We start from the raw sequence: 27,004 nt of genomic DNA on the forward strand, positions 1-27,004 counted from the left end.
CTGGGATAGTAGTTCCTTTTTCCTTCCTTATGATTTTAGTAATAACATCTGCTTTTTAGTATAGACTTGCTAAGACTTCTCTTTCTGGGTCAGGTGGGTTTGGAGATGATTTTAAATCTGCCACATCCCTTCCTCCCCATCATCTTCTGAAACAGGCCTTTGCATAATTAGGTGGTATAAAGGAATGAGCACTGGAGTTGCGAAAACCTCCCTGCTGATCCCAGCTCCTCTGTGTACAAGTTATGTGACCTTGGGAAAGTTACCCAGCCTCCTACACGCCTCAGTTTCTTCTTGTGAAATGGGGCTGAGAGAACTAATTTTGTAGTGTTGCTGTGAGGATTCAACTACTTTAAATAACATAAAGTTGCAGATACCTAATAGTTCCTTTCCTACCCTGTCCTAAAATATAAATTTACTTCTCTCATTGATTTCCTCCTCTTCTCCTTATTTGCTTCCATGATTTCACTTAAAGTAAGCAAAACAAAACCACAGAAATAAATTATTTGGAATTTTTTGTGGCTTTTTTACTTTTGCAGAGGAGTAATTCCAAAATTCCTGTTTTGGAATCTTGACACTGCCTTTTGTACACAAAGTGCTTTCTTCTTCTTGCCCCCCACCCCCTCTTTTTTCTCTGGTCTTCACAGAGAAGAAAGATCTCTGTGTTGAGCACATGAAAGTCTTGTAACTCCTTGTCATCTTGCTTATGATCTCCATCGCCAGTTACTGTCTCTTTGTGGCTGCCGCTAGAGCTGAGCACTTTTGGGGCAGGCTGTGGTTCCTCTGCACTGCCAGATTATCTAAAATGACAGTGGGTTTTGGTTTAAAAGGCTAAACTGGGACTTCCCTGGTGGCTCAGTGGTTAAGAATCTGCCTGCCAATGCAGGGGACAAGGGTTTAAGCCCTGGTTTGGGAAGATCCCACATGCCGTGGAGCAACTAAGCCTGTGCGCCACAACTCCTGAGCCTACACTTTAGGACCCGTGAGCCACAACTCCTGAGCCCGCATGCCACAACTACTGAACCCCACGCGCCTAGAGCCCGTGCTCCGCAACAAGAGAAGCCACCGCATCGAGAAGCCCACGCGCCTCAGCGAAGAGTAGCCCCCGCTCACCGCAACTAGAGAAAGCACGTGTGCAGCAACAAAGACCAAACACAACCAAAAATTAAAAATAAATAAATTTTAAAAGACTAAGCTTAATTGTTATGGTAACATGGGGTTCAGCTTAGGCAGCTAGGGGAAGCCAGTGGTGGTTCCACATGCTTCGGTAAGATGAAGTAGATTAGTGTAAGAATAAAACCCTTTATCGATTTAATTAAGCAAATCAGTATATTAAAATATGCAGACTAACTTCAGAATCTAGTTCTTTGCACTACAGTGGCCTTCTGCTTTCTCTTTGGTCCGTGCAGATCTCCTGTCATGACATTTTCCTCTGCTCATTTAATTCAGATGTGCTCTCTACCCTTCCTTTGCTGTGTCACTCAGCAAATGTGTACGTCTGAATGTGGCAAGCCCCCAGCTACAGAAGTACCTCTTCAAGAACAGAGGATGGAAGATGTCTTTGGTGGATGGTTGACTGAGTGAATGCATTCCTTCTAAGTAGTTATAGCTCATCTGTCTTCTGAGAGCTCCTTGGGCTTCTAGCAGGCACGTGTCCCATTGTTGTTAAGTAAAACCCAGTATGTGTGTTTGACAAGTTAGCAGCGTGGCAGCTCTACTTGCTCCGCAGCCTCGCTGCCGTCTCAGGGGTTGTTTGGTTTGGCAGATGGCCAGCTCTCTGCTATAAGATGCATTTCCTTGACAGGACAAAGTGTGGAGCCGCATTAGCTGCAAAGTTTACGAAGGTTAGCTAAACATACACAATAAATATTAATAAACAAAAAAGGCCCACCCACCTTTGACTTTGAATTCTGTTTCTTCTTTCCATGTTTTGGAATCCTTGTAATATTTGATTAATAGCCAGTCTTAGGGTAATTGAGCCTTAAGTATCTTTTGCTTAAGTCAGACTGCTCCCAGAGTCCTCATTGGCTGCTTTGGTGACTCACTGCCACAGTGGATGGGGCTCTGTAATGACTGTTTAGTTCAAGGGGTCTCATTTGCCTTTTCCTTGCTTCCATGTAAAAAGCCATGTGTGTGTCTAAGGGCATTAGAGGGTAAAAGCTGTGAACAGGAATAGAGGTGCAGTGCCCTGAGCTTGGACTCTCTGGAAAGCCGTCAGACATTGGTCTGTTGGCCTGGGCCGTTGCCTCTCTCTAGCATTTACACCCTCAGCGTAGAGGGAGAGAGTAACAGTAACCTGCTGCCCCTGGAAACTGCCTGTCTGGCTGGGTGTCTTGGAATTTACCAGGCCTACACTGTGGATCTTTTCCAATTCTGCACCCTGCTCACTTGAAAACATATTTGAGAACCAGTAATCTTAGACTGCTTAGCTAGATCTCTAGAGAACCAAGAAAGAGAAATAACTTTAATGCTATGTCCTTAAAGTTGTCCTGGGGCGATTTGTGGGTGCTGAGATTTCTGAAGGCCCTTGAAAGCCCCTCTCACTCTCCTCCCTTGCTTTCTGGTCCTTGCACATCCCTCGTTTTAGGCCCACATTGGGAGGGAGCTAACCCTACTCTGTTTGTGGGGTACTTGAGTATAATAATGATCTGGAGGAATCAAATTATCCCTCCTAGGCAGTAGTGAGTTTAAGTTGAAAATTGTCTCTACCTCCACCTAGCAAAGCAATCCATTTAGGCTTGGGTGAACTGTAACTTTTAATTCATCCCTGCAGCAAACATTTATTGAGTTCCAGACACTAATCTAGGCACTTGGGATTCTTGGCTACGTAAAACAGACAAAGATCAGCCTGTGTGGAACATATATCCTAGTAGGGGAGGCAGACAATAAGCATAATTAACAGTAAACTATATAGTACTTTAAAATGGGATACATGCTATAAAAACAAGGAAAGTAAGGGGAGTTGTGTGATGCAGTTTTAAATAGGGTGGTCTGGGTAGTTAGGACACTTAAGCCAAGACTTGAAGGAGATTAGTATTGGCCCGGATGAACTTATTCTAGGTAAGATATGAAGTTATGTTTGTGACTCTTTTCATGTTTCCACATACCTGGCCTTGACCATCTGGAAATTCCCAGTGGTCTAGGCGTGCTTCTCAAATTAGTCTCAGTGGCGGAGAACCTGATAGTCAGGTTGTGCTTTGCAGACCATGAACTACTGATATACTTAATTCCGTCTTACCAACCAGGCACAGTTTTATTAGGAGAAAACGTGACTTTTTATACACATGCATTATAAAGTAAGTTTCATGAGCATATGCACAAAGCAACAACAACCCCACACCCTAAAAGTCAAACTTTGTTTTACTATTTTCATATTTTACTAAAAATATGATTTACTATTTTCAAATTTTTCTGTTAATATTCCCTCACCATTATAAATGTTTTATCATCTTTTAGCACTTGCTAGTAGACATTGGGTAGCAGGCACCACAGGTTTAAGAAAAATTGTGGAAAGAACACTTAAAACTGTGAAAACCTGCCCTTTGAACTTAGTTTTCCCCCGACGACAGGGGAAACACAGCCCCTCTGATTTGGTTTTCTCAGTAGAACATCTCAACGCTGTTCAGTGGTGCAGAGCTTAAGAACCACTCTTCTCGAATATTGTCAGACATGAAGTAGAAGTCCTGCAGACTCTTTTACACTTCCTTCTTAGTTTCTCAGGAATCTCAGAGTAGGAATTGTAGCCATTTAACTATATGCATTTTTTTTTTTGGCCAGTCAGGTGGGAGCCAGAGTTTCTATCAAAAGGGGTTGCAGGGATTCCCAGATATTCTGTCTTAAGAAAAGAGCTGGATGGCTGGGGAGAAGAAACCAAAGAAATCCAGCCCAAGGTAGATTATTTGGGAGACAGAAATTCCATGCTTTGCATTTTAGTATTAGAACAGAAAATGGCAATATCTAATTGTACCCTTTTTCCCTTAGTCCTTGTACATTGCTTGGCACGTGAGAGGTTCCTGGTAATCGTTGAATTAATGTTTCCACTCATTTCGTGCTCTATCAGAGGGAGATCTGCAGAACCCAGCACATGCCGTTTCTGCCTACCAACCTTAGCTTCATTTTTTCCCCCTTAATTCTATTCCTGCCGTCTCTTCCATCTCTGCCCTCTTACTTCAGCAGAAATCAAAAACAGGCTGTACTTCTCACTGAGAACTCATGGTTCTTTCTGACCCCAGAGTACCACTTATTTTCCTCACTAGTGATGAACTCACAGGATCATAACTTCCAGTGAACCTTCTCCTAAATAGCTTTTCATTCAGGTTAATATCAAGGCTTTATATTCCATATCTCTGTTTTACTTCTGCTACTGGCCTGCTGGTTTATCTCATAGATAGGGAGATACTATTCAATGTTTGCAAATGTGTGTTGTTCCTGAAAAAGCTTTATGAGATTTTGATCTTTGTAAACTAAAAAACAGTAACCACCTGGCCTCAACATGCTGTGCAGAGGGGCATATTTATTGTGTGTATAAAAGCATGAAACACTGAGATCTAAATCAGCTTCAGTGGTAAAATGAACTGAGTTTGTGGGTTCAGCATTCTAAGATGCCAGCCTCGTGTGGTAGCAGAGTTGGGAAAGCCCAAGGCCGTCAGGAAAGGAGAGGAGAGATGTCAGGAAGGGAGCATCGTTTTTATTTTTATAGAGTATCATCACACAGATAACAAGTGATAGAACAGAACTCAACCTCAGGAACACAACCCTATGGTTTAGAAGAAAATGCCCTAAAAGTTACAGGTAATCATCAGGGTGATATTCAGTTTCGTAAACAAGCCATCAAAGTACCAGCGGAATTTTTTTCCATTTTTATGTGCCCTCTTTAGTTGACTACCATGCCTTTCCTTTACAGAGTGTTGTCCGCTGCCTGTGGCATCCAAAGCTGAACCAGATCATGGTGGGGACTGGAAACGGATTGGCTAAAGTCTATTATGACCCCAACAAGAGTCAGAGGTATTTCCTAAGTATTGCCTGTTTTAGATGGATGACAGCAACTGGGGGAGGGTTTTCTTTTTCCACCCCCACTTTTATTTATTTCCCTCTTTGATGGGGATCCACCCTTTTAGAAAATGCAGCTGGCACAGAGTAAAGCCTCAAACTCCTAGTATTGTGCTTTAAAGAGGATTTGGATATCTCCCTTGATCCATACAGAATTCAAAGTGAAAGTTTCCCGGGGATTTGCAGTTCTTTAGCTGAAATGTTGAGTGCAAGGGGGGAAAAAGGCCTGCCCACTTTGCATACCACCCTGGACAGTGGCATTAGCAGTGATGCCTGTAAGGGATTAACAAAGCAGGGAACTAACCACTTATAGGAAATGGAAACGGCTAGTCCGTTTTATTCCCTTTCTCTTTGGGCTTTTATCAGGTGCTGGTTTGGATGTTTGGCAGGGTTGTTCTCTGCCAGCAGAGGAGGACAGCACAGCTACTTTCCCCTTCAATCCCATGTCTGTCCCAAAGTGCCAAATTTAAGCATACCAGTGTGCTTCAAGGATCCGAAAACTTCACTAGAGGCTCAGTCAGTCTCTCAGTTATTTCTCTTTTCCTTGGGCACAAAGGTAAACATGTGTCACCAACCCCAAAAAAGATGGCTTTGTTTCTCTTCATTAAGGTATAGTGAGAGATTAGTCTTTCTTTAGAGTAAGCCTTGGCTAGCTAGTACTAAAGTTCACATGCTGTATTTACTGGGGTCCCCCATAAACCTGTTTTGAGCTCCCACGTTCTTTCAGGGGAAAGGAAACCCATCCTCTATTAGTGAATATGTATTGACTATAATTTGGCTCTGAATAGAAGCAGACAGTCCTGTTTCCTTCAGAATTTCCTGGAGTTAGAACCTTTGCCCTATAAAATAAAGTTATATATTGTGGTCTTTAAGAACAAATAGGATTTTGTTTGTTTTTTAATAAAGAAATTGAAAATGCTAATGTAATTAGGATGAGAGGAGGGAATCTGTTTTACTTGAGAAAATAATGAACCCCATTTGATAGCACCCTTTAGAAGATTCCTATCTTTGGGATCTTTATGTTAAGAAATTTGCTTATTTGTTTTTGTTTCTCCTGAAATGGATGCTCATTATTGCTGAGGAGAAGTGAAATGTTCTAAGCACACTCTAGGTTAATCCCACACATTCTTGGACTGTAGCCCCTTGGCAACACTGCCAGGCTGACTCAGTTCCAGATCACTTGTACTCTTGTATTTGAGTTGTAGACAAATGCCACTTGGGCTGTAGACTACCTAGGTTGCTTTCATCTGAGACATAAACTAAAATTTGAACCCTATGACTTTTAGGGTGAAAAGGTTGATTAATGTTATTAATATCTCTTTAAGATCTTAATTTTAGGTTATTTCTATAGATTTTTTAAACTGGCCTTTTGTTTTCCAGTTACCTTTCTAACCCTTTCACAGAGTAGTAACCACTGACTCAGACTTGCTTTCCCATATATTTAATCTCTTATCACCAAGGGCTCCATCTGTTGCCAGTCCTTAGAAAGTCAAGGACTTGGTGAGGTGGTGTGTACAGAGCATGTTCCTGAAAGTATCTAATACTTTTGACGTAGACTTTGTTTCTGAGACCAAATAAAGAAAATCGTTTGCTTTTACCCCTCTCAGGGGAGCGAAATTATGCGTGGTTAAAACCCAGCGGAAGGCGAAACAAGCGGAGACTCTAACCCAGGACTACATCATCACCCGTAAGTTGTTAGCGTGGTTTCTTCATCATGCATCTGTCTTCTGTTCTAGTGTGCTGTTGATCTCATGGCTTTAGAGACAGAAAAAGCCCTCTGAGTTCAGGCATAAGTTACAGAATACCCCTTTCATGTGTTCAGGACTGGGGGTCATATAATAGCTAACCCCTTTAGCTTCTGTGCCCCGTCACGGAGACAGGGTTACTTCATGTAACTTTCAACCCAAAAGGGAAAAGCCTAAATTCTGTGACCATGTCATAGACTGATCCAGAGACCTTTAGATATAAAATGAACTACCCGGGGTATGATCAGAAATCTTACCAGGACAGAGCAGCTTCTCTTGGGTTTGTCACACAGCCTCGTTAATCTGGCAGGTTTTTGTTTCCCAGAGTCACAGTCTCAGACCTGTCACAGGTTGCGGCTAGGCAGGAGATCTTGGATGCAGTAGCACTTGTCATTAGCAGATGCCCCTGTGGACTTTATCAGTGGCTCAGTCTAAAGACCAGGGGGTGCTGCACTGCTGGGTTTTCTCCCTGGTGGTTGGTCTCGTGTAAGACCATGTCCCTTGGTGCTGATGATCAGTAAAGAGATCTGGTGACATTTTTTGCAAGAGTAGAAGTGTTAAAGTCGGTGTCATAACCAGTCTAACTCACGTGATTACATGCGGCCCCCTTAAACTCCTGCATTCGTTTGAAGTGAAAAGCTATTTTTCCCCCTCCTAAAAATACTGTTGTGTTGTGTTGCCCGACAGAGTGATGGGTGGCTGTGTTTCAGCTCCCCTGACTCAAGGTAGGCATGTTTTACTAGTGAGTGATACGGCCCTGGCCCAGGCTGGAAGTACGGGTAGAGGATAGGAGGGTACTGGAAGTGTTTTTTAGGTGTTAACAGACATTTCTGTCATTCATATCATAAATTTACTTTAAACCTCTATTATTCCTTTAACTCTCCCCCAGTTTTCTCTTTTAAAGGGGTTTTAATTTGCACATAAACATTCGAAGAAATTATTCTGGTACTTTTTTTGGTCAAAAGAAGGTATTTGATTCTCTCCCCAGTAGTCTTCTCCCTCTCCACCAGAATATCACAGTTTCCCTTTTTAATACATATTTTCTTTTATATTCTGAAATTTAATTCTGACATTGAGCAACAGCAGTTGGACAAATATTACTTTGATTTTTATTCGTTTGTCGACCATATTGAAAAGAATTAAGTCCCCATCAAGTCACCACGTCAGGAGATGCAGGCACCTCCTTGCATTCAAGGCCACCTTTGTCCCAGTTTCAGTGGGATAAGTGTTCCTCCCTTCCGGTTGCTCAGTGCTGTGGACTCCTCCTGAGAGGTGGTCACATTTCAGAAATGTGTGAAGTGGTTCCACTGTTTATGAGGCATCTGAGGAAACGTCAGGGCTGACAGGCAAGCTGTTGGCATTATTTGCATGTGGGTTCTATAAGAAAAAACAAGAGGCAGTCCCATTAAGTGTTCCTTTTCAAAACCACAGAAATTAAGTTTAACTGCTGCCCATGGTTTGGGAGATGGGGAGCCTCACCAGTGTTTCTGTGACGGTATTTGACGGCATTTCTTGAGCACCATTAGTTGCCAGGAGAGGTGAACAGTGAGCCTGGTCTCAAACGAAACTGGCTCATTGGTTGCAGTAAGACTGTCTTTTATTATTAGATGAAGGCTGTCATTATGACTTCCATTTCATCTTCATTTACTCATGCGTTAGCTATGTTTTTGGATGGAAGGGTTATTACCATAATGAAATTTTTCAAATGTGACTTCTCGTAGCTCATGCCTTGCCTATGTTCCGCGAGCCCCGCCAGCGGAGTACAAGGAAACAGCTGGAGAAGGACAGACTGGATCCCCTGAAGTCTCACAAACCCGAACCTCCTGTAGCAGGCCCAGGTGACTGTGATCTAACTAGTGACTTGCAGAGGGGGTTGCGGGGCAGGGTGGGGTAATAGATGCAGAATTTGGAAGATCTTTTGGGCCTAGATGCCTGTCTTCAGAGATTTTGCTAAATAGGGGTTTTCAAACGTCTTCTTTTAGCATCAGAAGTTCTTGTGTAAAGATCTGATGCGGAAACCCAGTGCATAAACTGATAAAAATGGAGCTGCTGTGCTGAAGTAGAGAGGAAGCCCGGAACCCTTTCTGCTTGGTCTCCAACTAGAGCCCTTTAGGTGACGTCGGTTGAACTCTGGGGCTCCTTGGGACCCAGTGTTAAAACCACTGTTCTCAATATTGGCTTAATATGCAACACTGGGTACTTTGACCAGAATTTAGGCTGGATTAGGTTTCACGCAAGGCAGAAAGTGAACATCATTTAGTTCTGTGTTGATAAAATGGAACTGCCCATTTCCCTAGAAGATGAATAAAAATCCTTAGAGTTTCTAAGAAAGTAGGTACCAGAAGAAAACAAGGCAGCATGGGCTATCATATAGCACGTACCTTTACTAGAATCCCGTTTTCTGTTATCACCTGCGTAGTTTCCATTTATCCTATGTTCACATGCTTAAAGCTTATGACTTGTTCATTCATGTGAACCTGAGTTCTGGACCTATATCTGTTTGGCCTGACCCTTCAGCATTGAAAATGTTTCCTATACCAATCTCAACTTTTTTTCCATTTTCTCTGCCACCATCCTAATCAAAGTTCCTAGATAATATTCTTGCCTGGATTATTGAAAAGCCCTTCTAACTAGGCACCTTCTCAGGTCTCTCTTCTCACCACCCTACCTTCGTTCATCTCACACACAGCTTTTATTCCCAATTCCTGTAGCTTTCGTATTACTACTGCCCCCAACTCTTCATAAGCTTTACACTGTCCAGTTGCATTTCCAGAGATTCAGAGTTCTCTCCACTCTGAATCTAATGCACTTTTTTTTTTTTTTTTTTTTTGCCGTACGCGGGCCTCTCACTGCTGTGGCCTCTCCCGTTGCAGAGCACAGGCTCCGGACGCGCAGCCTCAACGGCCATGGCTCACGGGCCCAGCCGCTCCGCGGCATGTGTGATCTTCCCGGACCGGGGCACGAACCCGTGTCCCCTGCATCGGCAGGCGGACTCTCAACCACTGCGCCACCGGGGAAGCCCCTAACGCACTTTTGAGCTTTACACCTCACCTCTCTCCTACTCTGATCTTCTCACATGACTGTTGGTTCATTCCTGCCCCCAAATGCCCAGTGAACGTCCCTCTTTCTGTACTTTTGTATTTAAACCATTCTGCTCTTTGAAAATAACCTTCTCTGTCTTCTGAGTTCTCCCAAATTGGATTTATCTCTTCCTACAGACCCCCTACCCCCACCAGATCAGCCTGAAGAGCTTTCTCCTTCCTCTCCTTCCACTTAGTTACTGGCCATACAGATTCTTTGGCAGTTATTTCCTCCCTTATAAAATTAATCTTTTAGTGCTACTTGACTTTTCATGTGATGTGGTTTTTTGTTTTTGTTTTTCCTTTTTTTTTTTTTTTTCTTTTTAATCTTTCTAAAAAGTCATACATCTTCTGAGTACTGGGAACCAGGCTGGCAGTTGGGGATCCAGTGGGGAACACATTCCTGCCCATGTGGAGCTTCCTGTCTAGAGCAATTACAGTACAGTAGAATAATGTGAATCAGTCTGTTCATCTTGTTTTCTCTCCTACAAGGTACTTGGAAGATGGCAAGCCCTAAGATATGTTTGTTTAAATCTAAAATAGCACCTAATGATCATTGGTTATTTTTATTAGTTGAATTTCATGTGTTCATGCCTGAGGAATTTTTTAAGGCACACACATGGCAAACTATTTGTATTTCTTCCTACATTGGTGTCATTGTGTAAATTAAGCAACTGAGGCATAATAAAAAATGTGTCTATTTAAAAATGTTATGGGGAAGTTGAGGTTTGGTGATGTCCTACTTTGGTTTTGATTATCGTAAATGAAAGCTGAAAGGACGATACTCAAGTACTTTTGAGACTTGTGTGCTTCAAACCAAAGTCTGTTAGAAGCCTCAGAGTGCTCAAAACTTTGATTCTGTAGGGAATGACAAAAATCAGGTAAACCTGAATCCCTGACCCTAGTCTGTCATTCATTTAACCGTCCGCCTTGGAAGCCAGCAGTGAGGGATTCTCAACCTTGTCAGATAACCCCAGTGTACAAAAGGTATATGCTCACTCCATTCTGGATTTGGTTTTTTTCCTTTGGAACAGGTCGTGGTGGCCGGGTTGGAACCCACGGGGGCACTCTGTCATCATACATTGTGAAGAACATTGCTTTGGACAAAACCGATGACAGCAATCCCCGGGAAGCCATTTTGCGGCACGCCAAAGCAGCCGAGGACAACCCATATTGGGTTTCTCCCGCATACTCCAAGTAAGGAAACAGCCTTTTAAAATAGAAAATTTATTATGTTTAATGAATTGCGAAGAACATAACAATGGCTGCTTTGAGGTTCTAGTTTCTCCATATCTTTTTTAGTCCTAAGCATGAAAAATGGCTAGGTACTCATGGTCCTGAAACCTAGGCATTTGTTTGTACCTGAGGGCTCTAAACGGTAAATGTTTAAACCAGGCCAGTTCCATTAGACCTATAGCCTAGCATAAACCCATTGTGTGAAACCCATTCTACCTGTGATTAAAAAAAAGAAAGAAAATCACTGCCTGTCTGCATTATCTTAGTTAGGGAGGGTTAAAAACAAATGAAAGGAAACAGTTTGTAGAATCTATTATTGAGGATTAACTTTTATTTGTAGAGCTGTGTTTGTAAGTAACACTTAAACATAGGCAGAGTAGAGCCTGCCTGCTCAGGTTCCCTCAAATAGCTTCGCATGTGCGAACATGTAGTGGTTCTTAAAACCACTAAACCAGCTACATTTATACTAAAGAACAGTAATATTGTAGAATTTGGGGGTTTTAAGTTTTCATTGTAAACTAACGTTAGACTTACAGAAAAATCGTAAAAGCAATGCAGAGAGTTCATGTCTACTCTTCACCCAACTTCCCCTGATATTAACACCTTACATGGCCATAGTACAATTAATTGGCAACACCATGAAATTAACAGGGGTACAGTACTGTTAACTGAGCTACAGACCTTATGTGATTTCCCCAGTTTTTCCACTAATATCCTTTCTCTCTTCTACAGTCGTATCTAGGATCCCACGTTGCATTTAGTTGTTACTTTTCCTTTGTCTCCTCCAGTCATAACAGTTTCTCAGTCTTTCTCATCTTTCATGACCTTGATGCTTTCAGCGAACACTGGTTTGTTATTTTGTACACTTTCTCTGTTTGTGTTTGTCTGATATTTTCTCATGATTAGAATAAAACTATGCATTTTTGGCAAAAATAACACAGGAGTGATGTTATATCCTTCTCAGTGCATCACATCAGGGGCTTCGTGTCCCTCAGTCTGATGACTGGCGATGGTAACTTTGATCACTTGGTTAAGGTGATGTCTGCCAAGTTTCTCCACTGTCAAGTTACTATCATTCCATTTTGAGTTAATAACTTGCTTGGGAGTAATATTTTAAGGCAAATCCTGTCTCTCAGACTTTTGCTCTCTCATTTTATCATGCATGGATAGATTTGCCTGCAGCAGTTACTACCGTGGTGTTTCCCTAGTGGTGTTTTCTATTTCCCTCTTTTTTTCTACGTTTATTCATTGGACTTCTACTAAAAGGAAGAATTGCTTCTCTCACATTTCTTTATTTTTCAAGTTTTTAAATATAAGTGTGGACTTTAAAATGCTTTATTCTATGGGTTAAAATCCAATACTATCATGATTTAGTTTGTTGCTCACATTGTTCCAGTTTTGGCCAATAGAATCTCCTTCAGAATGGCTCCTTTATTCTTTCAGCAAGGTGTGTTTTTTTTGGTTTGTTAGTTTGTTTGTTTTTTAGCACGTCCTTATTTTCTGGCACCACAAAATGTTCCAGGCTCACCTTTGTTTTTGTTTTGCCACAGTCCTAGAATCAACCACTTCTCCAAGGAGCCCTGGCTCCTTTTTGTTGGAGAATGATGTTTAGAAACCAAGAGGTTGGTGCTAGCTGTGCTCATTGCTATTAAAATGTCATTGCTTCTAGGTCCTGTCAGCCAGCAAACCTCAGAAATATATGTTTGTATACTAACCTACACATATACACACATATATATTTCTGTATGTATCTATCTGTATGTATATTTTAAATAGTACCAGTTCAAACTGATGCCCCTGATTTCAGTCCTGTACCACAGGGTTCATTTCACCTTTTCCCTTTGCATATTTGTAACTTCTTTCTCCAATAGTGAGAAACCCAGCTCATATTATCTACAGTATATTTACTTATTTGTTCAATTATAGTCTACACCTAAAATCATTTTAGAATTGCTAACCGCCACCCGCCCATGAGAAACACTTTTCCTAACTAAATTACAGCGTTTGTGTACAGTTCTTCTTGTCTTTTTTATCCTTACAGTGTCTAGTCAAGTTACTTAGCTCTTTTCTTCTCCACTCCCATCAGTGTGGTTATGTTATTCATTTGAAAATGAAGTTAGGCTTATTTTTAGTGTTTATATTCCTTTATTTTTTAGGGTGTGGGTAGGGTATATGAACGGTTACTGTGGTGCTAGGGGTCAGAACTTTAAAAGAGATACACCCAGGGAAGTGTCACTCCCTCTTCGTCCCTGCTCCCCCATTCCAATACCCCTGCTTCTTTCAGTCCTTTTCCCACTCACCCCTATAGGTAACCACTCTCTTTAGTTTCTGTTTTATCTTCTTTTGTACAAATGTGCAGATCTGTATTTTCTTATATTCCCCTCCTTTCTTACATGAAGATTAGCATGGTATAAATAGTCTTTTGAGTTTTGTTTTTTTTTTTCGCTTAGCTGTATGCCCTGAAAATCACTCTCCACCAGTTCATAGAGCTCATTCTCATTCTTTTTCACAGCTGTATAGTGCTCCGCTGCATGGATGTACCATGGTTTATTCCACCATTCTCCTACGTATGGGTATTTAGATTGCACCTAGTATTTTGCAATTACTAACACAGTAAATAAATTAGTGTATGTGTATTTTTGTATTGTTGGAAGCATATTCAGCTTTTCTCTTGATGTTTTTATGTATTGCTAAAGTTTTCTCTTCAATTATGAGAAAGCTGGACTCTGATTACTTTTCAAAACATTTATATGCTAGAAGAAAGCCAACTTTATAAACCAACTCAACTTACATGTTATACTGATATTGATCCTCTATCTGCTGATCATTATGAGCTACTTTGCCTAAAAGTAAAACACACTGTCTTAGCTTGGGTTCCTTAAAAGCAGACCCTGAGATAAAGACTCTTGCAAAGATGATTTAAGCCAAGAAAGTGCACAATATTAAATAGAGTTCCAGGGAGGGTCACTTTGGCTTAGTCCCACAAGGTGATCCTGGAGACCCTGGTCCGAGCACACAGTAACTGGAGTATTTCACTCCAACATCTGTTGATCCTTGGTGATGGCTAGAGATGGGACCAGGGGAGACATTTCAGGCAGTTCCAGCTATCCGAGGCTTTAGCAACCTGCCGGCAGCCCTCTGACAGAGAGAGGTCGGTGCTGCTGCTGCGAGTGAAAGCACCCTGCAGAAAAATGCTAAAGGGATTTGAGGGCCCCTGGTGGGGAGCACGGCATCCTTTGCTCTATGTGTTGTAGCAGAACAGACTTTATTTACTGTGTAACGTGAGTGGTGGATGTTTGCAACATGTATTAATAACCAGACAGTACAGATGGAACATCTCTGAACAAGTAGTTGGATAATATTACAACAGCTAAGAGGGTCATATCAAGGCTGGCCAGCTAAATAGTTTGCATGTAGCCTTCATTTGTATAGAATCTGTGTGTGTATAAGCTAATATATGTCAACACATCCTTGGCACTTAGATAAGCTTATAGATTATGCCTCTGACACTTCTGTTTTTAATGGAGTAGTTATTTTCTATTATTATTAGGGATCTTTTTATACTTCAAAAACTTGTTTATAAGCATACCAAAAATTAGCTGAGGAAAGAAGAGTAAACAGAGCCATGGTTTAAAATTTGCCAAACATTATATGTATCATTTTGATAGCAAACTGCTCCAAATAGACATGTGTACGTTTGTACACAAAGTAAATCATTGAGGTGTCTCCACAAATATTGAAATAATACTGTTTGCTGATTAATGATTGATATTAGCAATATATAATTCACAGAAAGGTGTCAAAATTTACCACTGAAGAAAATGAGACATTGCGAAGGTAACTTTTAGAACCTACTGGATTGCACGTTATTGCTAGAACCCAAACCAGGAACCTGGCCTTAGAACTTCCAGGTTATTGTTCTAACTTCTAACAACTAATTATCTTGATAACAAAATTTTCATGTCTGAGATTTTAAGTAATACATGCACACAATTTTTAAAAAATCGAGCAAGGCTAAAGCAAAGACAGTGGAAATTTGAAAGCCTCCCTTTCACTTTAACCCCCAGTTCCTTCGTTCTACCACTTTGAGATACCCACTGCCGACAGGTTCTTGTATTTCCTGCCAGAGAGAGTCCATGTATAAATGAGCAGACGTGTGTAGAAACACTTATTGTTTAAAAACAGGTATATAACATGTTTTACAAGCTGGTCTTTGTTTTTGATTGTTGGTTGGTTTTTTGCTTTATTTATTACTTGGGAGATTGGACTAGACCCGTTCATACATATCTAGCTTGTGCTGTATACTTTCTTGATATTTTCCATTGTGTGATATATTATGCTTTTCTAAAACAGTACAGTATTGAAGGACATTTGCATTGCTTTCAGTCTGTTGTTGTTATAAGCAATACTGAAATTAATATCTTTGGACTCCTTGACCACATATTGCAAAACTTGGAGAAATAGAATTGCCAAATCAAAAGATATTTGCATTTTAAATTTGTATAGATAGTGCCCAGATTTCCTCCAAAGAGACTTTTTAACCAACTTATTCAATGTATCAGAGCTTCCTTCCCCTCATCCTTCTATCTTTGTCAATCTGATAGGTGAAACCTTATATTCCATCGTAGTTTACACTTTCATTAAAAATTTTCTAGGCATCTTTTCATATGTTAAAAGCCTCTTTTTCCAGTGAACTTTCTATTTATGTCTTTTGCCCTTTTGTCTATTGGTTGATTGGTCCTCTTCTTACTGATTTGTAAGAGTTCTTTATATTAAGGAGCTTAACCCTTTGTATGTCACGTATTGCAAATATTCCTACTAGTCAGTCATTTTTTTAAAATAAATTTATTTATTTATTTTTGGTTGCATTGGGTCTTCGTTGCTGAGCACAGGCTTTCTCTAGTTGCGGCGAGCTGGTCTACTCTTCATTGCAGTGCACAGGCTTCTCATTGTGGTGGCTTCTCTTGTTGCAGAGCATGGGCTCTAGATGCACGGGCTTCAGTAGTTGTGGCATGTGGGCTCAGTAGTCGTGGCTCACAGGCTCTAGAGCGCAGGCTCAGTAGTTGTGGCGCACGGGCTTAGTTGCTCCATGACCTGTTGGATCTTCCCAGACCAGGGCTCGAACCCATGTCCCCTGCACTGGCAGGTGGATTCTTAACCACTGCATCACCAGGGAAGTCCCATCAGTCATTTTTACTTTTACTTTGCTTATGCCATTTTTCCCCCATGTGAAAAAACTTTATTTTAATGTGGTCAGATTTAGAGGGGTGTGCAGGCATAAAATTATGTCATATACAAATAATTATAAATTCACCTCCTCTTTTCCAATTTTTATACCTGCTATTTCTTTATCTTATCTAATTATACTGACTGGTACTGCCAGAACAATATTAAATAATAACAGTGATAGTGCACATCCTTTTCTGACTTTGAACTTGAACAGGATTCGGTTAAAACATATGTAATTGCCCTTTCTGTAGATGAAAAAAAGTCAAATATCAGCAATTTCATTATTGTTCAATTTAATGGTATTTCTCCGTAAAGCATGACAGCTTTTGAGAACACACACATACAAGATGTTAAAGAAGAATTCATCTCTTTTTATTTTATTTATTCATTCAACAAAGATTTACTGAACACCTACAGTGTGTCAGGTACTAAGTTGTGGTTTATGGAGCTTATATTCTAGTGGACAGAGAGAGACAATAAGTAAATATATAAGTGTTAGATGGTAGCAGGTGCAGTGAAGAAAAATAAAATAGGGATAAGGGGACATAGAGTAATCAGGGAGAAAGAGGGGTGCTATTTTTAGATATGGTCATCAGGATAGAACCTCTGCTAAAGTGATCTTTGACTTGAATGAAATGAGGGAATGAGCTGTGCAGATATCCAAGGGAAGAGCATCCTATACGAAGAAAACACTGTACAAAAATGAGAGGCATATTCATCTGAAATAGATGCTGAATTTTATTGAATTCCTTTGTTGTATCTCTGTGTATTTCTGCTTTATTTTTGTTTTGTTTTGTTTTGTTTTGGGGGGTTTTGTTTTGTTTTGTTTTTGGCTGCACCTCGTGGCTTGCGGGATCTTAGTCCCCTGACCCATGCCCCCTGGAGTGGGAGCTCAGAGTCCTAACCACTGGACTGCCAGGGAATTCCCTCTGTATTTCTACTTTGATCAATGAATATGATTAGATTACAAAATTCTAGTATTGAATCATCCTCACTTCTTTGGTATGACCCTCACATGCTTATGGTTTGTTCTTTGTCAGGTGTTAGACTGCCTTCATAAAAATTTTGTATGCTTTCCGTTTCTGTATGTACTCTCAAACTGTTTTGAATACCATTAAATCTACTTTGTAAAAATTTGATAGAATTTACCCATAAAACTGTCGAAGCCTGGTGCTTTTGTGGAGGGGAGGGTGAGTAGTAATTCCTTAATTTTTCTCTTTATTTTCCGTCCCCTCATGGTAAGTAGACTATCTGGATATTCTTACTCTTCTGAGTGTGCTTGGTAATTAATATTTTCTTGGGAAAAAATTCATCCAGATTTTCAACCTTCTTTAACTAGAATTAATTGAAGCAGAAATTGGTTTTGTTCATTGGTTTCTGTTACCTAATGACATTTTTCTGCATTGTAGGTGGTTTAATGATATCTACAATTGAATAATATGCTAGTTTAATAGTAGCTCTGCAAAATGGGTAGAACAGGTATTGTCATATCCTTACCTTACATGTGAGGAGACTGAAACTTAGAGACTTGCAATTCACAGTGATTGCAATTAGAATTAGACTTCATTTCTCTTGATCCCTAATTTAATGAGCTTTTCAGAGGACTGTGATCTCTCTTAATATACACCTTTCTACTGCTGCAGTTTGCTCCCATCTCTTTCCTTCCACTCAGTTTTGTCACCTTACATTTATTGCATACTAAGTTCATGGCACTGTCTGTGGCATGTGATTTGTTAGCCAGAATTGCAGTGCAGTTTCTCCTGTGTTCACCTGCTACAGTATACTGTTTACTGCCAAGTGGCAGTGTTTGAAGGGAAGCTAATATTTAAAAGGATCTTTTCATAAAGGTCACGGTAATCGAGAATGTGTGTCTGGTTGTTTTTCTTCCCTGCAGTTGACTTGTCTCAGTGATGAAATGAAGATTTACTGTATCTTGCTTTATCACAGGAAAGCACAACTAGATATTACACAAATCTGCCTGCTTGCACATGACACCTTTATTCTCCAGTGATGAGAACAAAGAGTCTTTTAACGCTTTACCTTTATTGTTGAGTATTTAAGTTTCATTCCTGGCACTCACGATGTAACAACCATGAAAGTTTTAAAACACAGCAGGATCACAGAGGACTCTTGTTTAGCTATACATGGGCAGATTCAATTACAGTTTCTTGTCAAAGATGTTGCTGGAGGGAGGGGGAAGGAGCCCGCTGGGGAGTGGGCAGGATAGAGATCCAGAATGCTATTAGCTTACGCATCAACAGGGATAGTTGTGTGTGGGAACCTGAACCCTGGCCAGTAGCCAGACAGCCTGACAGTTCTGTCAGCGATGGTCACTTTCCTTGCCAGATAAGCTGCCATTACTGCTGGTTCAGTCAATTTAATTTTCAGTGTGCATGTCTTGTCTGATACGGGATACGTGGATATGTGTGTATATGCATTAAAATATCATTCCCATCTATAAAGGATACATTTAAGTCATGTTGAGTTACTAGGCAATATTTAAAGAGATCACTCTTTGAGTGAGTAAAGATTTATATATTATTTGTGCCAGGAAGAGACATAAACCCACAGAGAAAAATATTACTTTTCTTTGTAAGTTATGGTTACATGACTGATATCACTGACCACCGTATTCCTATGTAAGGGCCAGTGTTTCTCAAAGTGATTTTGTGGACTGTCTGTGTCAGAGTTGAGGGTAAGAGTGGGAAAGTTAAAAATTCAGATTTCTAGACTTCACCCCAGCTCATTTAGACTGAGAGATTGGGGCTGGGAATCTGCATCTTAAGAAGTTCTCCAGGTGATTATTTTGCACACTAAAGTCTGGTAATAATTTTTTTAAAGAGTAATTATTTAAAATAAACTACAAGTGATTAGCCCGTCTGAAGATTTAAATGTATGGAATAGATTATTTTGATTGTAGAGATTCATACTGAAGACAGTTCATTTACATAGAAGAGTATTTCCCCCAGGGTTTTTAAAAAAACAGCAAGCTGCTATGTTGTATTTAATATGCAAATTATTTTATCAAATATATTCCACATATAACTTTTGAAAATATGAAGTGAGGAACACCTGATAGCCAAAAGCAAGGTACATGGTAATAATGACATTTTTATATGGTAATGTAAAAACTTTATGTATTATTCATTTAATCCTCACAACAGTCCTATGAGGAAAGTGGTATTATTGCTCCAATTTTACGTATGAGGAAATTGAGGCTTATAACTTGACCAAAGCCATACAGATAGCAAGAGGCAGAATTGGGACTTGAACACAGGCGGTCTGGCTTCAAAGTCAAGCTTCTGCTTTTGACTCCTACAGTGTACTGCTTCTCATCACAGAGCAACTGATAGTAGTTATTGGAAAACTTAAATAATAGTGAAGCCGAAAAGATTATTGTGTGGCATAGTGGAAGAACGCTAGACTAAGAATCAGAAGTCCTGGGGTTTAGTTCCTGCTCTGAGACTCACTTACCTTCACTGAGACTATTTCGCCATCTATGAAGTAAGACAGTAGAGTTACACTAATGCCCAGCTTTCATATGTGTTTTTGAGTAGGAATTGTGGCACACCGTTATATGTTTCATAAATGTGAGCTTAGAGAGGGCATTTTGACGTTACCTGGGCTGCCTCAGGCCTGTGTGCTCTTCAGAGATTTAATCATTCTAACTTGTGTACCCACTTACTGATAAAGTAGCTAATGGTGATTTTAGAGGGTTCCTTTTGTTTTCCCCTCTTTTTCTTTTTTTTTCCCCCCAGTTTCCACAGGTTTCATGTATGTCCCTTTCTCCACCCTCACCCAGTCTTTGAACTCTCACACAAGCATTATGAGTTAGTATGTCCTACTTAATGAGTCTGAGATGTGTTTAGCTATTTTCCAAAATATTATGTGTTCATTTCCTGAAGAAGATAGCACATTCTTTATCTAGAAATATCTTGTTGCCTCTCATCTTCTTATGCATCCCTAATATTTTTTATGTATAACTGGATCACTTTGCTGTACACCTGAAACTAACACAACATTGTTAATCAACTATGCTCCAATATAAAATAAAAATTAAAAATAAGTAAGTAAATAAATAAACAAATAAAAGTTATCTTTGATTAGCTCTTCACCAGAAAGAAGGGACCATTTCAAGTGGAATCTTTTGGTCAAGCCTTTATTTAATCTTAATAATTCTGCAATTGTGATGACTGGGTCAGAGTTCATCTGGGCTGTATTCATTCTAACAGGGTTAACAAGTGTGTCAGATTGTCAAGTCATGGCTATAATTGACTTTGGCTTTGAGGTTTTCCTTCATAATAAACAATGGGCTCTGAGCCAAAAAAGCTTGTGGTTGATAGTCACATACTGATGATTAAGTATTACAAGTGATTTCCCCTCATACTCATTCTGTTACCCTGGAGCTCACTTTATGCTTTTTGAATGAATCATATCGGGAGAATATCCATAACTAAAAAGAATTTGACCTATGGACTTCCCATTGCAGCCAAAGATACTTTGAGACTTCTCTCTGGCCTGAGCACTCAAGGAGTGTAGAAAGCCTGGGTTAGAGCTTAGTCAGAAGAGAAAGGACAGTCTTTGAATCTTTGAAAGGACACTTTGAATCTCTTGCACAAACATTGTATCCAAAAAATGCCCTTCGAAAAGATCACAGAGGGAATTTTTATTCATTACTGACTGTTCTATGCGAAATTCCTCTGTATGTAAACATTGAAGGTGGGACCGGTTTCTGTTGGGCTTCTGTCATTTTTCTGTAACGCACAGTTGCTGGAAAAGACTCCCTTTGTACAAATAACTTTGAGAATTCAGTTTAAAAAATGTTCCAAGGGGGAAATTAATCAGCACAAAGTATCAGCTATTCAGAATGTATAGATTTGAGAAAGACATTTGCTTAAGCTTTTATATGTACTTCATGAAATATTAACTATTAGCAAATGCAGAGTTTACTGAAGCTAAAACAAAAAACCCATCAGCCCTCCTCTGATTAGTTTATTTAATGGTTAGCAGTAAATAACGATGTTGCTATCTAATCTACTCTCCTTTTCTTGGTAACTCTAGTAAACAAGATGACATATATAGTCAAGTGAAAAATGTTTACTATTTGCCAAGTGAGTTAATCAAACTGGAAAATACAAGTTTCACATCAGCCTTCTGTAAGTTTAAGTTTTCAGTTAACACTTAGAAAAATGGGTAAATGTAGACAGTAAATCAATGAAATAAATAGTCTGGATAAAGCTGATTTCAATAAGGTGGATACTTTAATGGTTCTCAGTGAGGCTTACCTTATCCCCATTAACCTGTTGAGTATGCACAATACTTTGGCTTAATGGAAAGTTCCCCTTACCTTCTTTTTCTTCAGGTCAGTCCCTTTGTAGGCTTTCGTTTTGGGCAACTGAGGTAAGTCTGCCATGAGGTTGTAAATTTGAGTTGACAACTTCCTGTCTCTTGAGAAAGGAGGTAATAGAATTACGCAGGAACCGCTTAAATAGGAGGAGACAGGGGATGGCTGGTAATGGAAATGCTTTCTTGAAGCAGTAGAATATATTTTTTGCACATTATTTATTTACATGTGTATTTCTTGAGTTACTCCCATGTCTTCAGTGCCCATTTGGTTTGGTTTGTTCTACTTTTCCTCATGGAAGCACCCAAAAGAGTCTATGTTAAGATCAGTGTATAGATTCCAGTTCTTCAAGCAGCCCAGAAAGGAATACATTTTATGTCACCAGTGACAAGGTTAGAAGGGGCTTAGAGGGTTTTGTTGTTTATTTGTTGGTTTCCTATTGGTTTTAAAAGTAGGAATTTCTGGACCAGCTTTTAAGTGCTCTCAAAACATTTTATCTTTTTGTATGTGTCATTTTACTCTTGCTTGACACTGTTCATTTATTTTTATAGTAGTTTTCTATGCCAAGGGCAAATTAGGCCACCCCCAAGGAAGAAATCTCCTGGTTCTGTTCCTAACTCTGCTGGAAGTTGCCTAATCATCTCTGTTCTTCATTGTCTTGAAAAGTGGTAACTAAAGAAGTCTGTTTTAAATGCCCTAAATAATCCTGAATTGATTTTTTTTTTTTTTTGGTCTTCCTCATATATGGATTTCCAAAAAATCTCAAAAGAAAAACTGCTGGAAATAAATTTAAAGATAAAAATTGCTGACAAGAAAGAATAGCTACAAATTTTAAAGCTGTAATTCTCTCACTTTGCTTCTATAAAACACTGGCGTTCCCTAGACTAGACATTGTGCTAAAGTCAAATAATATTTTTTGAAGAATCTGGTCTTTATTCAGCAGACATCATACAGCTCTTATGAAAGGTGCTGAACTATGCTGTAAGAATGTTGGTTGTGGGGGCAGGATGGATTGGAATGAGGAAATCTTCCTTCCGAGGGCCACGTCTCCCTTCACCTCCCCATGCCATACTCCTGAGAATGAAAGACTGCTCCTTAAAGGGTGTCCCTGTGAGAGTGCAACCTCAGGCTTCATTCCTTCACCAAGCCTTCAGTAGCATCATACAGGGCCAGCTTCTCTAGATGTGAAAAATATTTTCCTGCAGTTGGAGGAAGCTCATCATGTGTAAAAGTTTATGTTAAGAAGACAGATTCTTACTCCACAGTCTGGTTTCAGTGCCCTGCTTTCAGAGCCTTTCTTTCCCAAGCAAGGGGAGGGATGGAGCTGCCAGCAGACGCTACTCACAGTGTGCCCCACCAGCCAGTGCTGACAAGATAAGCTTAGAAAATTTTATAGCAGTTTGATATATTTATTGAATCTAATAAAAACTTTGGATCTGTATTTTGTAGTCTTTTAATTTTTCTAGAAATATTTATCTGCAAGTGGTGGGAAATTAGAAAACAAAGTCTGGCCTTGCACCACAGATGGTTTGAGAAGCACTGCTTTAGGCATGGCCCCAAGTTGGAGGCTAAGGCCCTTTCCAAGGTGCCCCCTTTTTGTCCCAGGAAGGGGGTTCATTCGTCCTTATTCCCCAGTTCAGGAGCCTACACTTTTATCTTTTTAGTTTTTAGTTTTAGTTTTTAGTAAAATACACATAACATAAAATTTACCATCTTAACCATTATTAAGTGTACACTTCGGTGGTGTTAAATACATTCACGTTGTTGTGCAATCTCCAGAACTCTTTTCATCTTGCAAAACTGAAATTCTATACCCACTAACTAACTGCTCTTCACTTTAATCCGTTGCTTTTGTCCTTTGATGTACAGTTTTTAACTTTGATGTAGTCCAGTTTACCTATTTTTGTTGTTGCCCGTGCTTTTGGTATTATGTCAAAAAAATCATGGCCAAATCCAATGTCATAAAACTTTCCCCTATGTTTTCTTCTAAGAGTTTTATAGTTTTTGCTCTTAGGTTTAGGTCTTTGATCCATGCTGATTTAATTTTTGTATATAGTGTAAGGTAAGGGTCCAATTTCATTGCATATGGGTATACAATTTCCCCAACATTATTTGTTGAAAGGAGCCTAGTTCTTACACTCAATTATTATCTACCTGGGCAGCGAAATGAAAGGAAAAGTGGTATGCAAGCATTGCTGGGAAAATTTGGACACTGATTTATGCCTTGATTTTGGCAATTTGGGGAAGGGGAGCATGGCTATTGAATGCTAAGTGGAACATGAAAGCTAAGTGTCATGATTTGATGTTGTGTATACATAATATGGCTATTTTGCTGACAACATTTTTATTAGTTCAAAAGTGGAATTTAAAATAAATTCATGGAGTTTCACAAATAAGCCCATTCAGCCTTCCAAACAAGTTGATATCCCTTCAGTTAAAATACCTGGAGAGGAGGGCCTCCCTGGTGGCGCAAGTGGTTGAGAGTCCGCCTGCCGATGCAGGGGATACGGGTTCGTGCCCCGGTCTGGGAGGATCCCATATGCCGCGGAGCGGCTGGGCCCGTGAGCCATGGCCGCTGAGCCTGCGCGTCCAGAGCCTGCACGTCCGGAGCCTGTGCTCCGCAACGGGGGAGGCCACAACAGTGAGAGGCCCGCATACCGCAAAAAAAAAAAAAAAAAAAAAAAAAAAAAAAAAATACCTGGAGAGGAAAAGGAAACTGTCATGGCCTGGTCATTGAAAGTGACAGTCGAAGTGACCCTGGTGTGAAAATGTTCTCAGTGAATTTTGCTGAGTTCAGCGCTCGGGGCGGGGGAGGTTACCTCCTTTGAAAAACTAATCTCTTTCTTTTCCGTTTGCCTTGGCTTCTAGGAACTTTAGTGCTAAGTTTTATGCTCAGTTACATACCTTTTTGTTCTTTTGTTCTTGACCTTTGACTCATTTTTTTGTTTTGATTTTCTTTATAAGTTAGTTACAATAAAATACAAAATGCACCCATTTCAAGTCTTAACAAATGTATACACCTGTGTAATCAACACTTCAATCAAGATTATAGAATGTCTCCGTTCCCCAAAATGTTCTCCCATGCCTCTTTGCCATCATTACTCCCTTTCTGCCCCTTGTTAAATAGTTCCATTGATTCTGTGCCCTTCAATGTTAGCCACCAACCTACTAAAAATACTTCTGGAAGTAGGTGGATTATTTAAAAAAGTGACTACACAAATGAAATAGCCTTTTCAAGCTCTAGGTTTTCTTCCCGTGACCTGTCATTCAGTTTCTTTTTTTATATCCAAAAAAAGCAGCACTGCAACTTCTTAAGTACTTAAGTCTCATTGCAGCTAACATTGATGAGCTATGAAGCATTGCCAGGTATCTTTAGAAGATCATGTTCTTTTTATTCCCTTAGAAATTAAGTAGCTAATTCTAAGGATTGTTTTTTTTAAACTTCCAACACATTTTATTACAAAATAGGTAGAAGAACATTATCTCAGAATAAAGGACAGTCATTTAACTTAAACACATTTTAACTCACGGTAAAATTCACAGTATTGCCTTTGGGGTTTTTTTTGCATTTTTTGGAATGTATGGTTACAAACATCCTTATTACACACAGCACCGTGGATGATGCTGAATGGAAGAAACCAGGCACAAAATAGTGAACACTCTAGGCATCATACAGAGACAGGACAAACACAGGTGGGGCTGATCTATGTGGCCAGAAGTCAGGATATGGTTACGCCGGGTCTGGGGTTAGTAACTGGAAGGGCGTATGAGGGGCTTCGGAGGTGCTCATCATACTCTGTTTCTTCACCTGGGTGTTGGTTTCGTGACATGTCCAGTTTGTGAAGATCCAGAAAACAGTACATTTATGAAATATGCACTTTTCTATTTGTATTATACTTGAATTAATGTTAAAACACACTCTTCATCATTGTCTACCCTGGGCCTTTGGTCCTTTGGGACCCACTAATCAAGTTCAACCTCCACATTTGGTAGAGGAGGAAACTAAACCCCTGAGAGGGGAAACACCTGTTGCAGGTGACAGAACAAGTCAGTGGCCAAACTGGGAATGAATCCCCCGCCTGAGGCTTAGCTCAAGGACTCCTGACAGCTTCAGGCTTCCAAAGGATTTTTTAAACCAGACAAATTTGTTCCTGTACAGGTTTGTCTATACCCAAGGGCTCGACATCTTTGCCAGAAGATGAAATATGTCACGAGCACCAGTTGCCTTGTTGTAGCATGTTAGAAAGCCAGTGGTCCTGCTTTCTAGTAATTCAGCAACTCATGACCTACGAAAATCTGCAGCTGGTTTTGGAAATGTTAGGGCTATGACTTGTTTATAGATGTCATAACAGTGTCTTGAAGTGACAACAAGAAATTTAACCAACTGGATTGTGTATGGGGACAGCTTGGGCTCTCTAGGCAGGTAACTGGAGAGACAGGAATTGTGACTGAGTTATGCATGAGGAATTCTAGTACATGGCTTGCATCAGAACAACATCAGCATGGAATGTGGATGGTTTATACTTCTTCCCCAGGATAATAAAGGAAGAGCAAGAAGTAATATAAGGGTTTTTTTTTCCTTCCAGTTTTATTGAGATATAATTGACATACAGCACTGTATAAGTTTAAGGTGTACAGCATAATTGTTTGACTTACATGGATCATGAAATGATGACTGCAATAAGTTTAATTAATGAACATCCATCATCTCATACAGACACAAAATTAAACAGAAAGGTTTTTCCCTTGTGGTGAAAACACTTAGGATTTACTCTTAACAACTTTCATATATAGCATAAAGCAGGGTTAATTATATTTATCATGTCGTACATTACCTCCCTAGTACTTACTTGTCTCGTAACTGGAAGTTGGTACCTTTTGACTGCCTTCCTCCAATTCCCCCTCCCTCACCCCCCCCGCCGCTGATAACCACAAATCTGATCTCTTTTTCTATGAAATTGTTTGTTTGTTTGTTTGTTTTGAAATACAGTTGACCTAAAACACTGTGTTAGTTCCTGGTACACAACATAGTGATTTGATATTTCTATACGTTTCACAGTGAGCATCATGATAAGTGTAGTTACTATCTATCATCATACAAAGATATTACATAATTATCAACCCTATTCCCCACTCCGTACATTTCACACCAGTGTCTCATTTATTTTATAACTGTCAGTTTGTACCTCTTTATCTCCCTCACCTATTTCTCTCCTCCCTATACCTCCCCTCCGGCAACCACCTGTTTAGTAATATAAGGTTTTAACCCTGTTTCACTTGCCAAATAAAAGGAATTATTGATATTATTTTTACCATTCTGCAAT

General features: G+C 39.8%; 1 protein-coding gene across 2 annotated transcripts in view; it reads left to right on the forward strand.

Moving 5' to 3' along the window:
- The window catches only part of WDR70 (WD repeat domain 70), a 318,511-nt gene that overhangs the window by 290,484 nt on the left and 1,023 nt on the right, over positions 1 to 27,004 (forward strand). For both annotated transcript variants that reach the window (XM_060092819.1, XM_060092820.1), the window contains exons 14-17: positions 4,901 to 5,001; positions 6,654 to 6,733; positions 8,513 to 8,629; positions 10,906 to 11,068. In XM_060092819.1, the coding sequence (XP_059948802.1) occupies positions 4,901 to 5,001; positions 6,654 to 6,733; positions 8,513 to 8,629; positions 10,906 to 11,068 (461 nt within the window). The remainder of the gene's footprint in view (positions 1 to 4,900; positions 5,002 to 6,653; positions 6,734 to 8,512; positions 8,630 to 10,905; positions 11,069 to 27,004) is intronic.

The sequence above is a fragment of the Mesoplodon densirostris genome, chromosome 3 (genome assembly GCF_025265405.1).
Source record: "Mesoplodon densirostris isolate mMesDen1 chromosome 3, mMesDen1 primary haplotype, whole genome shotgun sequence".
Lineage (NCBI taxonomy): Eukaryota > Metazoa > Chordata > Mammalia > Artiodactyla > Ziphiidae > Mesoplodon > Mesoplodon densirostris.